At 38.3% G+C, this 16429-nt stretch overlaps 1 protein-coding gene across 1 annotated transcript in view; it reads right to left on the bottom strand.

Moving 5' to 3' along the window:
• mib1 (MIB E3 ubiquitin protein ligase 1) overlaps positions 1-15011 on the bottom strand; it is a 52262-nt gene extending 37251 nt beyond the window's left edge. The window contains exons 1-12 of the mRNA XM_037682325.1: positions 14167-15011; positions 13651-13822; positions 10966-11095; positions 6861-6965; positions 5844-5910; positions 4969-5173; positions 4303-4486; positions 3341-3485; positions 3088-3221; positions 2153-2260; positions 1861-2058; positions 1573-1724 (exon numbers count right to left, since the gene is read on the bottom strand). Of these exons, the coding sequence (XP_037538253.1) occupies positions 1573-1724; positions 1861-2058; positions 2153-2260; positions 3088-3221; positions 3341-3485; positions 4303-4486; positions 4969-5173; positions 5844-5910; positions 6861-6965; positions 10966-11095; positions 13651-13822; positions 14167-14395 (1829 nt within the window). The 5' untranslated portion in view covers positions 14396-15011. The remainder of the gene's footprint in view (positions 1-1572; positions 1725-1860; positions 2059-2152; positions 2261-3087; positions 3222-3340; positions 3486-4302; positions 4487-4968; positions 5174-5843; positions 5911-6860; positions 6966-10965; positions 11096-13650; positions 13823-14166) is intronic.
• Positions 15012-16429: the final 1418 nt, after the last annotated feature.

Here is a 16429-nt window from a genome sequence, read left to right as displayed (position 1 = left end):
TGTGTGTGTGTGTGTGTGTGTGTGTGTGTGTGTGTGTGTGTGTGTGTACTCAGTTATGACTGGGAGAACCTGACTCAATCTTGTCAAATTTATCTACCTGGATTATTGAGCAGGCATCAGGACATATGCACAATTTCAGTTGGTTTCAACAAACCGATTAATGTGGCTGAAACCTCATTTAAAGCTATACAAGCTCTGAATGAATTATTCTGCAGTGTACCAGATGTGGAGGGTTGGGTCTGTCCTGGCTTGTGACACAATTAAGGTTACAGTCCTCTGACCTTAATTCCACTTGTCCTTATGTTAAGGGGGAAAAATCCAGAATAAAGTGGACTAAATATTTGCCTGTGATAAGCATGCACATGCTCAAACTTATTAACACCCACAGCAAAAAGCACATTGACAGCTGTAAACCTTTCTACAAAGTGCAGCTGTCTTTAGAAGACTTTTAGTCTTTTTAACTTTTATATCAAACAAAGTAACCTCAGTTAGCTCAAATTGTCAGTCTGAAACACAGTATCCTCTTTTAGTAATGTTCTGGTTTGTGACACAAGTTAAAAACAGAGTGGAGCAACCCCTGCTGACAAGAAATAACTAGCCAAGAACAAGACAAAATGCTGCCAAGCAGACCAGCAACCTCAAGCCAAACTTGTACAACAAGAGTCAAGCGCAACTGTAAAAGGAAACATAAATTACTTTTAAACACTATTAGTTACACTAACGTTGGTCAACTTAAAATACCCTCCCATATGTTGGAGAGGTAGACGCAGCCTTAAGGGAAAAACAAAACAAAACCAACAACCTAGACAAAATCAATTTGAGGTAACAAACAAAATGACTTCAGCAAGGAAAAATAACTGAACTTTACTATTTTATGGCTTCACTTTAAAAACTCATGTGGCAGTCTGTGAAGGAAATTTCTGCATGAAGTGTTTGGTTTATCACTTATCATGTTTGAAAGATCAAACAAACAAACAAATAAACAGGACCTAAAATTGGCATTTTAGCTAAAACAGCACAGACTCACCAAAGTCAGCTGCCAAATTATCAAATCTGCTTACAGCAGAAACCAAGGCTTGAGTGTCTCCTAGTTTAAACATCATTTGTGGTAAGCCCACATCTTTCATTCCAAGAGAGGATGATTAAATAACAAATTAGCAAATCCGCCAAGCCTTCTGCCCTCTCACAGCAGTTGGTTAGAAACATTGCTTATAGATTTGTACAAAGCTCGATTTTGCCTGTGTTGCAAGGATGTGATTTCAGTTTTTGCACCACAAATTATGTTAACGAACTGCTACTAAAAATTTTTATCATGGCCAAGTATAATTAAAAAATATATGTCAAAACCAAAAAAATGCAGAATACCTTTTCCTCATATTTGCCATTTATGAATTAACTGAGGACTAGAACTATGCACAAAGAGAATTTGAATATTTAATAACTAAACCAGGCTTTATTTGGACTATTTTGTCAGCAAATGCAGCCTCCACAGAATCCATTTAAATATGACCTAATAACTCAAAATAACCAAAAGAGTGTGAGAGCTATTAGCAGCAGCCAAGTGTTACATACCTGGGGTTTCCTCGCAGGGCAGCATGATGCAAGGCGTTGAACCCGTTGTTATTTGTGATGGTGACGTCCGCACCGGCCTCCAGCAGCACTGACAACATGTCATCTCTCTTCTTGCTAATGGCATCATGCAGAGGTGTGTCTCCTTCTGAATCCTAAAAAGAAAACCTTACATTACTTACCAACGTGTAAGCCATGACTTTAATCGCTGCTGAACTCTCAGAAAATTATGTCAAACTTTACCTTTTATTTCTCAATCTGTTAAAAAAAAAAAAAACAGTAAAAAATTACCTGAAGGCTGGGGTGGCAGCCAAAGTCCAGCAAGGTTTTAACCACCTGTAGATGGCCCTTGTTGACTGCTATGTGTAATGGGGTTTGCCTTCGCTTGTTCCTGGCATTCAGGTCAGCACCACCCCTATGCAGCACCTCAATGACAGAGCCTTCATCACCAAATGCTGCATGGTGCACCGCACGGTCTCCATCTTTGTCCTAAAGAAAAAATACAATCAGCACTGGTTCCAATATTTTAGTTGCATTTTTTGGCACAGAGAAGGGCCCTGGAGCATTTTTAAATTCTACCAACCTCAGCCTCTAGGTCCACGTTGTGTTTCAGCAGAAGCTTTAGTACATCCACGTGACCATTCTGACTGGCTGCCTGCATAGCAGTGTGTCCAGCACACTGTCCATTCACCTGAAACCACATCAAGAGCCACAAAAACATGACGCACACGTAAAGGTTTGATCTGGATCTATAAGACAGAATGCAGATGGAGAGGTTCATAAGTGTGTGTTCACATGTGTAGATGTGCATGCACAACTGGGTATGCATCTTTCATCACCAACTGCAGCACTGCAAAAACTGAGAGCATAAATATTAATGTGGACTCCTTTGGGAATCTCGAGACATCTCTTGTCCTGGCAGCCGTATCACTTGGCCAGACTCAGTGTGCTCAGCTTTAAGCAAATAATTCCACTAAAAGCCAACAAGGCATCTGGCCAGCATTCATCAATGACACACATGCTCATTCACTTTCCTGCTCTGACTGAAGACAGTGTTGCAGACTTTAAGTAAGGATTTTTAATAACCTCTAAAAGGTACAGAGTTTCTTTCTAACAACAAAAAAAGTGTTTTCCCTGGCCTTTGGCCTGCATCAAAACATAATCTACAATCATATGGGATTTGTAGTACTTCATGTGTAACAGAGTGGATCAGGGTCTGTGCTGTATTGCACACCAGAGCTGTTCGGTGCCTCCTCTGGGCAAGCCTTAATGTTTTTCAGATTAAGAGAGAAGCATGGGTGGGAGGATCTCAGAGACCTATCAAGGGACAAAGTCAACCTTCTAGATAGACTGAGAAAGCTGAGTACAGCCAGCAGTATTTCAGCTACAATCATAAATATAATCACATCTAATAGGCATGTTTAATGATAACATGATTTGGTCTTCAGCAAAAGGTGCATTAAAAATCCATTAGATGCTTAAACAAAAAAAAGAAATAAAACAGACTGCAGCACTCACATCCACATCCGGCCTCTTAAGAATGTCCTCCACTTTGGCTAGGTCTCCATTGGCTGCTGCTTTAACCAGCTCCTCGTTGATGTCCCCGGACTCTTGTGTCTCAAAAAGCTTCTTCAACAACTGAGACAAACGCTCTGGGAAAACATGAGGAAATAAAGAGATTGATTTTATGTAGGTGCCAAAAAAGGGAGCAGTGAGGACAAATAGCTAATATGATACTCTCTGAGCGTGAGTGGGGCTTGTTCTCATGTACCTCCAGAGGCATTGCTGACAGCAGAGCCAGAAGGAGCGATCTTTGTGACAGCAGCAGGATTGTACGTCCAGGAAGTCCCACAAACCTCAACCTTCAGGTCACTGTCAGAGTAGATCTGCTGCACACGACCTACCTTGCCCAGGGTCTGATTAGAAATATTGTGACAGACTCATTAGTATTTGAAGGTTGTTGACTTATGGCGATTTATGAAAGCTGTGTAAGAAGTCTGTTCGTGGAGAGAACCGCAAAAAAAGACATTTGAAATTCAAACTGTGTTCTCATCATTATGTGAACACAAGTAAAATGATGAGGATAAAGGAACCATATTTGTGCTACTTTATTCTCGTGTATACAGGCAGCACACAGAGGAAAGGCCATAATCTTGCAATTTTGAATTATATCATCCCGATCCTGGCTATATGGGAGAGCTGCACTGTGATTCTATTGAGCCGAGTCGGGTTGTCTTCAAGGATGTCATCAATAACCAGGACTGCTGCAAAAGGAGAAGCAGCAGGCGACAAACAGCCATGGTTAGTGATCAAAGCTACAACCCATCTCAGGGTTTTACAGCTCAGTAGCTGCTGAGATGAGCCACTTTGAAAAGGACAAGTGGCATACTAAAGAAGACATTACATCACACATTACAGGCGTTACAAAACATGGCAAACCAGGGTGAATAAATCTCATTAAAGGAAAACTGTAAAATCCTGCTGAAACAAAGGTTAAAAAATAAATAAATTTAGGAGTGAGATATTGTCGCTGAATGTTGTTTAGTCATAAAAAAGTGCAATAATGTTATTACCTGCACAACTTCATAGTTATTATTTTTTTAAATTTAACCTATATTAATACAAGTAGTCTCACAGAGTCATGAGGTCTCATTTTCAAGAGAGACCTGTTTAAAGTTTTGTTAAAATTTAACATGTATTTTCATTCTACGTGAACATTTATAAAACTCTTACTGGCAGCATCGCCTCAGCCCACTCTCCGTGGCCTCTTTGCAGCAGTTTGATGCGGTCAATGTCGTAGCAGATCTGGACTAGGTCTCCCACATGAAACTGGGAACTTCCCCCTTCTGCACCAGCTGCAACTTCACCGCTGCGCACTACATTAGCCTTCGTCAGCACTGCTGGGTTAAACGTCCATCTGTGGATACAGCAATTACAGCACAGACGTGGTCACTCACAATTTAAAAAGATGACAACTTTAACTTTAATTAAAAGGCTGAGATTGTTATATTAAAACAAAGTTATGAGTAGTGAGCACTAAACCTAAACATTTAGTCCATTCACACTAAACAGATTTTTTTCTTTATAGGAAATGATTTAACTTTGGTTTTCAGACTTTATCTCGTTTTCCATTTAACTACAGAGTCCTAATTTGATAAATATCCACTTTCTTTAAGTATTAAGGTCACTACAAATTACTTAAAAGTATATTTTTTTAAGCATCACAATTTTTTGTTCAGTTTCCAGGAGAAAAAGTCCAGAAAAATATTTAGTGATATTTGAGCATCCTTAAGTGAAGGTGAAGTCATTAAAGTTAACACATGATACAAACGGTGCATCAACATGATGCAAACTTACTGGTTTGAGTCATCCAGCAGATCTAAGTCTGCCTATGCTTACCTGTTTCCACTTGGGTACTGAACTACAATGTCATGGTCCTCATCGATGCCGCACACCGTGCCTGTGGTGGTGAGCGTCTCGAACATACCGTCGGTCCACCCCCCGTGGCCGTGTTGGAGGGACTGAACAATCTCTAGATCCAGATCAATGTTGACCAGGTCACCAATCTGAAGACCACCGGGATTTCTGTTGCCATTCTGCTCACCTGGGAGACAAAGGTAACTTTAGATTTATCAAAGAAAAAAAAAATCATTATAATGCACGGAGTACTTTATAGTATGTCTTTAACCAGAACAGAGTGACATTTGTATCCATTTTTTCATTTTTTTATTTAGCCTTTATTTATCCAGGTTAGTCTCATTGAGCCACGAGAACTCATTTTCAAGAGAGACCTGTTTTTTTTTTTTTAGGGAGCACATGGTGGGGGTTAAGGGCCTTGCTGATGGGCCCAGAGTGGGGTGAATGAGGGTGGGGGCAAGTGTGGGTGTTTCACCTACCCCACCCACAATTGTTTTTGATGTTGTCGAGGCCGGGGCGTGAACCGGCGATCTTCGGATCACAAGCCCACCTCTCTAACCTCTGCGCCACCACTCCCCATTGCATTATTACTGTATACATACAAAACCTCACACCATCAATAATAATGATGAAACCAATAAGAGTTTTTCCTCTGAAATCCCTAGAATGCTGAACTTCAGTAGCTTATGTCGCATATATTGGTGACCAGGTGACTATATGGTGCTGACATCTAGTGGCAGAATACTAACAGCTACAAGTAAAAACTCCCCTAATGCCCTTGAATTCACTGCGCCAGAACAAGAGGTGAGAGAATTGGTGCAATAATGACGATAGACACACATCACTGGCTTACTTACCTAAAACAGGACAGTGGTCTCTGTAAAATGAGCCTCCCTTGGCATCTTGGACACATTTCAGGTCAGACTAAAAAGTATTTAAAAAAGGGAAGGTGGTAGGTGTTAAGATGATTACACAAGGTAATTCTATTAAAATTATATGTTCATGAACAATGGAAATGAATATGTACACACTTGAGCTACTCTAGTACGAGTGTTGCATATGCAAACAATATCAGTGCCCTGCAGGTAATGCAGGGCACTGATATTGGGAGGATGCTTCAGATAAATTGTAATGACTCAGACATAGAGCCGTTGTGGCAGAGTTAGAGGGCAATAATGATTATAAGGTGAAGTAAATTTATATAGACTAATGAAAAGCTACTGACTACTTCTCAACAGAAAATAACTTCAATCTAATGTAATGTACCCACACTGCACTTTAACAAAGTGAGCATCACAACACTAAACAAAATATGACTCTTCTTAGCATTTAACTATTCGCAAAATTTGCATTTTTTTTTGCATTCTTAGTAAAATAAAATAAAACTAATGTAAAATAATCAAGATGATGGGGTCTAAGTCATGATTTAAATATAAAAGACAGATGCCATCAACCTCTTTTTCAATCTATTAGAATTACAAAAGAACAAATCTGTTACGCGACTGCTAAATCTGATTGGCTACTTGTGTAAAAAGGCAATGTGATCCCAGCCAATCAAGAGAACGCTTTTCATGTGGGACACGTGTCGCAGTGCACACAACAGCCAGAAAGTTGACCTGCATGTACACTTGTTTCCCCTTAAAGCAGAAGGAACAGATTGCCTTTCTCATGCAAATATTGTCTCCTTCCAGCTGCTCGAACAATAGTTCGCTACGCATGCTGGCCGTGTGACTCTCACAAAGGGCCTGGCAGCAAAAGAAAGAGCCTCATCCCTACGGCCCAACACAAAAGCCACCTTACAGCTGTTCTTTTAAGAGATTATTTGTGTGGGTAGAGTAAGCGAGCATGAGGGTCAGAACTGAGTTTGTCCTCACCATTCCCTCAAATCCAACTCTGTACAGGTTCTTTGCCCCGTTGTCCCACAGTACATAGGCAGCGCTGTGAGGGCTGGCTGCACTCCAGTCCTGGATCTCCGTCACCTGCAAAGGAAGATGGATCAGTTCAGGGCACTTTGAAAGTTGAGTGTTTTGAGTTTTTATTTCAGGCACACAAAAATAAAAAAGTTAGACAAGGTGCGACAGTAACACATGAACAGAGAAATGTCTCGTTAGTAGAAACGTTTATAGAAGTATTTTTAACCTCTGTGAATAATGCAGCCAAAACACATATACTGTACTGACACTAGGGGTAAGAGGTCAAATCTATTTTTAGATGTATTAATTTTGTGAACATGGATTTTGTTAGCGTGATTCTGTGCTAACACTTTATGAGAGCTGGCAGAGTAGTTGCTGCACAGTGCAGTTTGTTCTTGTAGTTACCATAACTTCCTGTAGTGGTATTTTATTATGTGGCATCTTATTTTATTATTTCTACTCATTTTATTTTATTATTTTATTTAATGAAGAATGTATGACTGGAAGTAATAGTGTAAGTTATTAGAACATGACTGAAATGCTTGATTTCTGTAGAAGTTTCAGTAATCAGCATGATGCTAACTGTGTTAGCTTTTCTATGGTATTTTTGATGTTCAATTAGCATTTATGCCAGTTGCTGGTAAGCAGCCTGTGATAAACAGGGTTTTACAGTATGTTATCATACAGTATTTATTAGACATGAAAAGAAAAAAATATATATAATATGTAGCACTGATTTACATTAAAGGACACTACATGGCTTTTAGTCCTCTGTTAAGTAAAATTGTCTCTTTTGTTTTCTTTTCATTTAAATTTGTAAAATAATACAAAAAAAGATTGCCTCTTTTCAACAAAAGCTATAAATTGTTAAACAATGTTAGTGTGGGGAAAAAAAGCCACATTTGAATACATTATCAAATTAAAGGGTGTTCCCTAAGTAAATACATAAATCCAACATTTTGTAGGGTCACTTGCAGAGCTACCTGATAAAAGGACCCTGAGAGAAAGAGTTCCCAGTTTTTCATGAAAACAAAATTCCCTGAGTTTTCCCGGGATAAATCCTGAAATTCTAGGAGATACTTCAGTAGTACAGTACTATACGGTACGGCAATTACAGTATTCCTAATATTGTTTCAGATACTAAAAAGCTACCATATTCCATCAGTAAGGACATGCATTATGCAAAAGCAGAACATTGACTCAGTGATAGTAGAATACTGTTCACTTCCATCCATCTTTAGGACGGCTGTACGGAATGTAATTTTATTGTACTTCACTGTGAAATGACAATAAAGCTTATTCTGATACTAGCATTAATACATGCACAGTAAAATCTAAAAAAGATCATTTTTAAATCAGCAGATCTGTGTCAAAATAATTATTTTGAGTTTTCCCTGATTTTTGTAGTTTTTCTCAAATTCCCTGAGTTTTCCATCTGAAAAATGTGAGTCATTTTCCAGGTTTTTCCTGGTTTCCAGAGTCGCTGCTGGGAGCCCTGAGGAACCATTCATGCTGACCCAACAGGACATCCAAGCTGCAGAACATGTAACGGTGGTTTTCTACAGAGCACATTGTCTACAGCATCATAAAGCACTAATGTATATGTCATTTAATAACTATAAAAAATTGTTTAAGTTTACCTGAAGGGGTAATTAAAGTTACTACCAGTACTCCTTGGTCTGTACAAGAGTATAAATACAAACCCTTTAACATGTATAGTAAAAAAGTAAAGATAGTGAGATACTCAAACGTAAACTCTTCAACAGTGAATAGGTCCTAATGATGCAGAAGATACAAACATTAAATTGGAATAACTTGCTATTAGGAAGATTGTTCATAGCATCACTATAAATAAGAATGAGCACAAAAAGATAAACATTTATTAGGAATTGGGGCCATGAAATAAAACTGAATTGATTGGTAGCTCACCGAAAAGAAAAAGAAAGAGCATGCAGTGCATGACAAATATCAGCAAAATCCTTGCTAGGTAAAACAATTTTTTGGTAATATATATTTTTACTCCATTTGGTTGTATAAATCTAACGCTTGCAAGAGGCCTGGATTTCACAAGGACCGGTAATTTTCTACATTAAAAACTATATTATCTGAATTTAATCAACATCTGTGTCCATTATAAGAGTCTGTTGAGTCAGGTGGTGCCCTTCCTGTTGTAGCTGAAGCAGCTACAGATTTCAGCTGAAGTATATCCTGGGGTGAAAGTTTAATTTTTCCTTACCAAGCCTGTTTTCACATTGAGTCCCCTCTTGAAGGCTCATATTACCAAATTTAAAATTTTGTTTAAAAAAAAACTACATTATTTTAATTTAAACACTATAGTAACAATATCTGTCTAACAAATTCTCATTTTGGTATAAAACGGGGCATTTGTGTTTATTTTTAATGTTACAAATGTTTCTTTCAAACACACTATTCTCAACATCAATGTCCTGTCTGTAGCTGACAATTAAGTGACCACATCTACAGTGGTGTTTGAAAGTTTGTGAACCCTTTAGAATTTTCTATATTTCTGCATAAATATGTCCTAAAACATCAGACTTTCACACAAGTCTTAAAAATAGATAAAGAGAACCCAGTTAAACAAATGAGACAAAATATTATACTTGTTCATTTATTTATTTTGGAAAATGATCCATCATATTTACTCGCTTCTTCCTTTTTTTGGGGTCATGGGGTCACAGTGCAAATATCCAGCAGTCACTGTGCGAGAGGCCGGGGACACCTGCGGACAGCTCACAAGTCCAGCACAGAGACAAACAACCATTCACTCTCTCACTCACACCTAGGGACAATTTAGAGTTATCAATCAGCCTAACATGCATGTTTCTGGTCTGTGGGAGGAAACTGGAGTACCTGGAGAAAACCCACGCATGCATGGAGAGAACATGCAAACTCTACCCAGGAAGGTCCCCAGCCAGGACTGGATCCGGCAACCTTCTCACTGAGAGGTGGCAGCTCTACCAAATGATAATTTATTGTTTTAAATGAATGTGTAATAGGTGGCAAGGTCACAAAGAACCCCAGGGTAACTTCTAACAACTGAAGGTCTCTCTCACATTGACTGACGTTAATGTTTATGAGTCCACCATCAGGAGAACACTGAACAACGATGGTGTGCAAGGCAGAGTTGAAGGAGAAAGCCACTGCTTTCCAAAAAGAAAATTGTTGCTCATCTGCAGTTTGCCAAAGATCACGTGGACAAGCCAGAAAGCTGTTGGAAGAATGTTTTGTGGACGGATGAGACCAAAATAGAACTTTGTTTTAAATGAAAAGTGTCATGTTCGGAGAAAAGAAAAGTCAGCATTCCTGCATAAAAACCTTATCACATCTGTGAAACACAGAGGTGGTAGTATCATGGTTTGGGCCTGTTGTGCTGCATCTGGGCTACGACGACTCACTGTCATTGATGGAACAATGAATTCTGAATTATATCAGATAATTGTAAAGGGAAATGTCAGGACATCTGTCCATGAACTGACTCTCAAGAGAAGGTGGGTCATCTAGCAAAACAATGAGCACACAAGTGGTTCTACCAAAGAATGGTTCAAGAAGAATAAAGTTCATGTTTTGGAACATGAAGATTGTAGAGCTGAGCTGCTACAATCTCTGCTCCCCATCCGGAAGTGGCAGAGCTGTGTGTGTGTAGGGGATTTGGTAGGCGGGGCGATTGGTTCTGTTGACAGGGTGGGGCACCTTCCTTGAACAATGGTTGGGGAAACACTGTAATATTGGATCATTTTCCTTAATAAATAAATGATCAAGTATAATATTTTGTCTCATTTGTTTAATTGGGTTCTCTTTATCTACTATTAGGACTTGTGTGAAAATCTGATGATGTTTTAGGTTATATTTATGCAGAAATATAAAAAAGGATTCACAAACTTTTAAGCACCAATGTACACTCTACTGATTAAAAAAATGATTATAAGAACTACTAAAACAGGCAAGTATATACGGCAATATTATAGTTCATAAAACAGAATACTGACTAATAAAAATAATAAAAAGAGCACTAATAGAAGCTCCCTTTATCTGTTTAATGTCTTACTTTTCCTCTCCTCCCATTGCCTCCATCCTGGTCCTCCCATTGCCAGTCTACTCCTCTCACAACCCGGCCGCCAGCGAAGATCCCTCTGGCTGTGATTTTCTTTGACTTGCGACGTGACTCCAAAAGTACTCTGCTCAGATCAAATATTCACAAAAAGAAACAAGCATTTTTAAAAGTGGAAATTAAACTGCTTGCATGAAACTCAATAAGGACTGCATCAAGGTGTTTTATTAAAAGAGGTAATTTATTTCAGTTTCTATCTCTAGGGATGGGAGAGGAAATCAGAGTTGCTAGTTACAATAATGACCAACAAAACTTGAGCAATGTGAGCCATGGCAGACACTGCAGCACGACTGTGTGGGTCTAGCCTGTGCAAACAGGTTGCAATTGCAAACCAATCTATTTTCAACAGTTCGTAACCAAACACCCCCTCAAGCTGCAGGAGCAGGGTGAGCTGAGGAAACTACCAACACCCATTGTGCATTATACAACGTCTGTCTCAGGGGAAACTAAAATGTAGTCAGTAAAAAAAAAAAAAAGGCCGTCTGCTGTTGGGCCCTGTGTGTTATTTAATAAATTATGTTTACTTAAAAAAAACATGAAGTAAACACAGCTATTATAGTACAAATTATATAAGCAAATTTACAACAAAACTCTAGTTATGCAATTTAGTGAGTGAGCAAAACTCCAAAGATCCAAAGTCTGATTTTGGCTGCTTTATTCCTTTTTGATTGTTCTTATAAAAGATCAGTGCAGCAACAGTTTTCTTTTCTCCTTTCGTCTGACACGTAGAAGACTTGGCAACAGTTTTTACGCCGGATGCCCTTCAAGACGCAACCACAGACCACCAAGCTTAAATAGAAACAACAAATAATGTCTTCTATTTTCTGTATACGGATGCCTGTAGCAGATTATAGTTTTAGGAATTATCTGCAAAACAGTAAAACCACAGGCTGATAACTTCTTGTCCAAATTTCACAACAGCACAATAATAATTTCCAAAGACATATCCATATCTTTCAAAATTGTTTTGTAAAGTGCAAAGAGTTAACTTTTGCCAGATATATCTTATCTTGACTTGCCACTTACATTTTGTTTTCATATCAATCTTAAGCCCAGATTTAGTATCGTTTCTTGTTTTGTTCAAGTTTAACAGAAACTAAGAAGAAATCTTCCTGTTTAGGAAAAAAACACGACCCAAAAAAGGAGCAGCTGCAGCCATTGTGTTTTATGCAAATGTGCCTTTGTTCTACATGTATGTTTTACATGCAAATGGTATTGCTTGTTTTAAGAATTTTCTTGATGCTTCAGTCTCAGACAAGATGATTTATTGAACGTTTACACAGCAACTGTTTCGCAGCAGCACAGAATTTTATAGACAACTATAGTCTGAGGATACAACAAACAGTTCCTACAGTTTAAAGTTACTAATCTTAAGATTATACACAAACAATATTTGAGAAATTATTCTGGCTATGGCTCCTTGACAATCAAAGCCACTGACCCCCAAAAAAAAAAAAGTTTTGGTCAACAAATGTTAAACCGTAATTAACTTGATTGCTTCAGCAATGAACTGTCTTTATCCTGTCATTGTCAGCCATGATCACCCATGTTGTCAAATAAATTGCATCAATCAAACCACAAAAAATACAACAATTAATTAATCAAAACTTTTTTAAATTATATTTTTTACTGTCCTTGTGTAGTATGTGAAGTTGAGTATAAAACATATGGCATTTACTAAAATTTATTTCACAAAACACATCAAGACAGGACTTAAGGTGCCATCTGGCCACCTCGGGGTGATTTTTGAATAGACCAAGGTGGCGAGGGGATTTGAAACCTATCCATACCTGATGCGCTTTAGTGTCACATAACGAGATAGTGACAGAGTCGAAACAATCGACATGTAAAAAGGTAAACTAGTTTTGAAGCTCAATGGATGTAGTGATGACATATGGTCTTGTGTGACCACTCGGTTGTGGGATTAAATAACAACACATTTATTACCGAGGGAAGATCGACAAAGATGCACAGCAACTTCATAATTAGTTAAAAAAAATAAAATCCAAAAACAATTGCTGAACTTATGTTTTGAAAACAACACTAACGCAGAGCTGAGTTCTGTGATGCTTGCTTCATTTCTGAAAACCCACATCTATGCAGGACATGGTTAGCTCCATCCGTGATTTACGAACAACCAGAGTAAACATAAAAACATACTGGTTTTTGCAGCCATTTTGCAAAAGTGTTTTATGAAAGAGACTTAACCCTCACTCAGACGTACCAGTGAGAAAGTGGTCAAAAGATGGTTGCTCATAAGCTTCAAAAAGGCATAAATACAAATGCAAAAAGAGGAAAAATTAGCTTAAAAAAACGAGATGTTATTGAAAAGCTCTGCACTGATATATTTAAGAAAGGTGTTGGTGAATCTTAAAATAAGACCGAACAGTTGCTTGGCAACTGAAAGCTGGGTGCATACAGATATGGTCCGTCCATCTCCTATGCACACAGTGCAAAAGGCTTCTTGGATATCACAAATTTATATAAGGTTAAAAAAAAGTCAATAGACGTGTAAAAGGACAAACCATGTATGAAATTAGTGCAGTGACTTGTTTCCTTTTAATTACTGTATAAGTGATGGGCATTCTTGCACAATGGATGGCTAATGCCAAGTGAACCAACCTTTCACTGCCTGGAGTGGTGATCCTGTAGAAACGGTGTCTTAAATGATGCTTGTCTCCATGGTAACAGGTTGTGCAGAGGTCATAATTGGTGCACTCTGCACATTTCCAGCGAATACCTATGATGGGCTGTTGTCGACAGGTGTCACACATGGTTCCATCATGCTTGATACCTGAGTGGGATTGGCATTTACGTCACTGACTGTGAAAACACAACTTGCATTCTGTGCACAACTTCCAAGTTTAAGATTAGAAAGGTCACAAGTTGTCAATTTTAATTCCAACCATATGAAGAAAGCAGGGACTTTGTCTTCCTCTTTTTGTTTTGTGCGTTTGTTTACAACCAACTAAACGATTGTTTCAGAATACAACAGCTTGACGTCATCTGAGAATATATTCACGCTGCTCACAAACAACTTCCGTGTTCCACTGGCAATTCTTTCAGCAGAAGTGTGCCTGAAAGAGTTCGTATAAAACAACTTCAAAAACAAATGGATTGACGTAAAATAGGAGTTACCTGTAGGAGCACTGTCTAATATCCGTATGTCATAAGCTCCAGAACAACGATAGTTGGCAGCTGTCCCGTTATCCCACACAACCACCACCTCCTCTGGACTTTCAAAACTCCTAACCGTGCCAACATGTCCCTCTCCACCGTCCTGCTTCCCCCACTTCCAGTCGGGTCCCCGGACCACTCTGGCTCCAACTCCTTCCATCATCGCCCGGTTGTTCCTGCCGGTAGTCATTTGCAAAGAAAAAGGGATCACGTAAAAACCTAAAAAAAAAAAAAATCCTTAAATAAGCAAGCTAGCACACTTTGCTAGCAAGCTATCGTTGCGCTGGTTGGCAGTTTTCCTATTAAACGAGAGCAAGTCCAAACAAGAAGGAAACTAGAACAATCCCTGCTTGGGTGCCTGCTCAAGCCTCTTCCAAAAACTAGAAGCTAACGCAAACAACAAGTCGGTGCTCACTAATGGTAGCCCCTGAGAGAAAAAAAAGTATATCAAAAAAGACTATAGAGTAGACGCGTTTATAACATGCACCAATCTCGGTTTTTAGCAAGGTGGCCGTTTTTCTTCTCAGTTTCCACACAAGAATGTCCCCTCTTCAACTTAGCAAGCTAGCACGAACAACTGCTAGCGATAGCAACGGTAGCAGTAGAAATTTTCTCCAGGCTCCCCCTTTGTGGCGGAGAGCGAATGAACTCCGTTTCGTGGCTGGTTTTCTTTAATGCTGCTTTCGAAAGTGCAAGACAAAGCATCCAAAGGGTTCCTTTTGTCAGTCCAAGATTGCTCCATGGGCTCAAGTCAGAGAAAACGGGTCGCCATTATATTCAATCATCGTTCAAACCTCAGACGAGCAACAACTAGCTACGGAAATGAACGATGATGCACGATGAAGTCCGAAGACAAAAGGCCGGACCTTTACTGCGCATGTGCGCCTGCAAATCACTGTCTGCTAGTGCATCTGTTTGATGTGGAAATAAATTTAGCTATGTTTAGGGATTCGTATGAAACTGTTTTAATCTTAAGATGTATAGCAAGACGTGCTCAAATGCACTTATTGGGCGGACACAGGTACAAACTTCCAAAATATGTCAAAAAAGGTGACAAATGTGTTGTCAGCATTATATTTACTGTGGCATCATCAAATTGTTTCTGAGGCCAGTGAGTTGGTGTAAAGTGAAACCCTTAAAAGGAAAATGAAATCACAAACACAACAGCAATGTTCAAAATTTCATCAATTTGCTTACTTGTCTATTACAATATAATAATAAACATAATAAATGTAAATTGTAATGAACATATTTTAAAATGTTTATATTTTGCATTGTCATATCTGCTGACTTAATTTAATTACAGAATTTAAAATTCACATTAAAATTATTTTGTTTGAACAGATTGGTTTGCTGTAACAAGACCATTGTCATAAAAGCTATAAACAAGATTAATAAATAAAATAATGATAACGTTAGGTGAAACCAACCCTTTCTGTGTAATACTAACAGTTGAATTTATTTATGTTTTGTGTCATTGACAGTATATTTATTCCTCTACTGCACAACTTGTTTTGCCTTTATAACATAAAAATGTACACCAAAATATATACTTTTAAAAATAAAATTAATTTGTTAAATGAAATTACTTTAAATTACGCAAATCCCCAAATAGTCTGGATTAGTTTAGCCTGCTATTGAGTATCTGGGGAAAATGTTTCATGACCAAGCAGATCTTATTTTCTTATTATTGTTGTATGTTGGGGTCAGTCAGGTCTCCCTTTCACATCTCCAGCTCGTTCAAAATGCTGCAGCCTGGGTCTTAATAGGAATTTGTAGGTTTGAGCATATTTCACCAGTTTTATCCTCCCTTCACTGGCTTCCTGTATGTCACAGAATAGATTTTAAAATTATCTTGTTGACCGTTAAATGCCTAAATGGTCTTGCACCATATCTCTCTCAACCATATGATCTGTCTCAGTTGCTAAGATCATCTGATCAGTTGATTTTGGTTACACCAAAACACAGTTTGAAGCCCAGAGGAGATCTGGCTTTTTCAGTCGTGGCCCCTAAACTTTGTAATAACCTGCCACCTAAGATTAGACAGGCCACTTCACCTCCTGTTTTTAAATCTCTTAAAAGCACATATACTTTCACTGACTTTTAGCCCAGTGTGAGTTGTTTTAGTATTTTATTGTTTTATGTTTTATTGCTTTTTTTCTTTTAATTAATGCCATTATTTTTTTATTGTTCAGCACTGTTGGCAAAAAAAAAAAAAAAAAAA

Source organism: Nematolebias whitei, chromosome 9, assembly GCF_014905685.2.
Source record: "Nematolebias whitei isolate Nwh7 chromosome 9, NemWhi1, whole genome shotgun sequence".
Lineage (NCBI taxonomy): Eukaryota > Metazoa > Chordata > Actinopteri > Cyprinodontiformes > Rivulidae > Nematolebias > Nematolebias whitei.
Note: the sequence above shows the minus strand (reverse complement) of the source record. Positions and strands in the feature narration are given on the sequence as shown.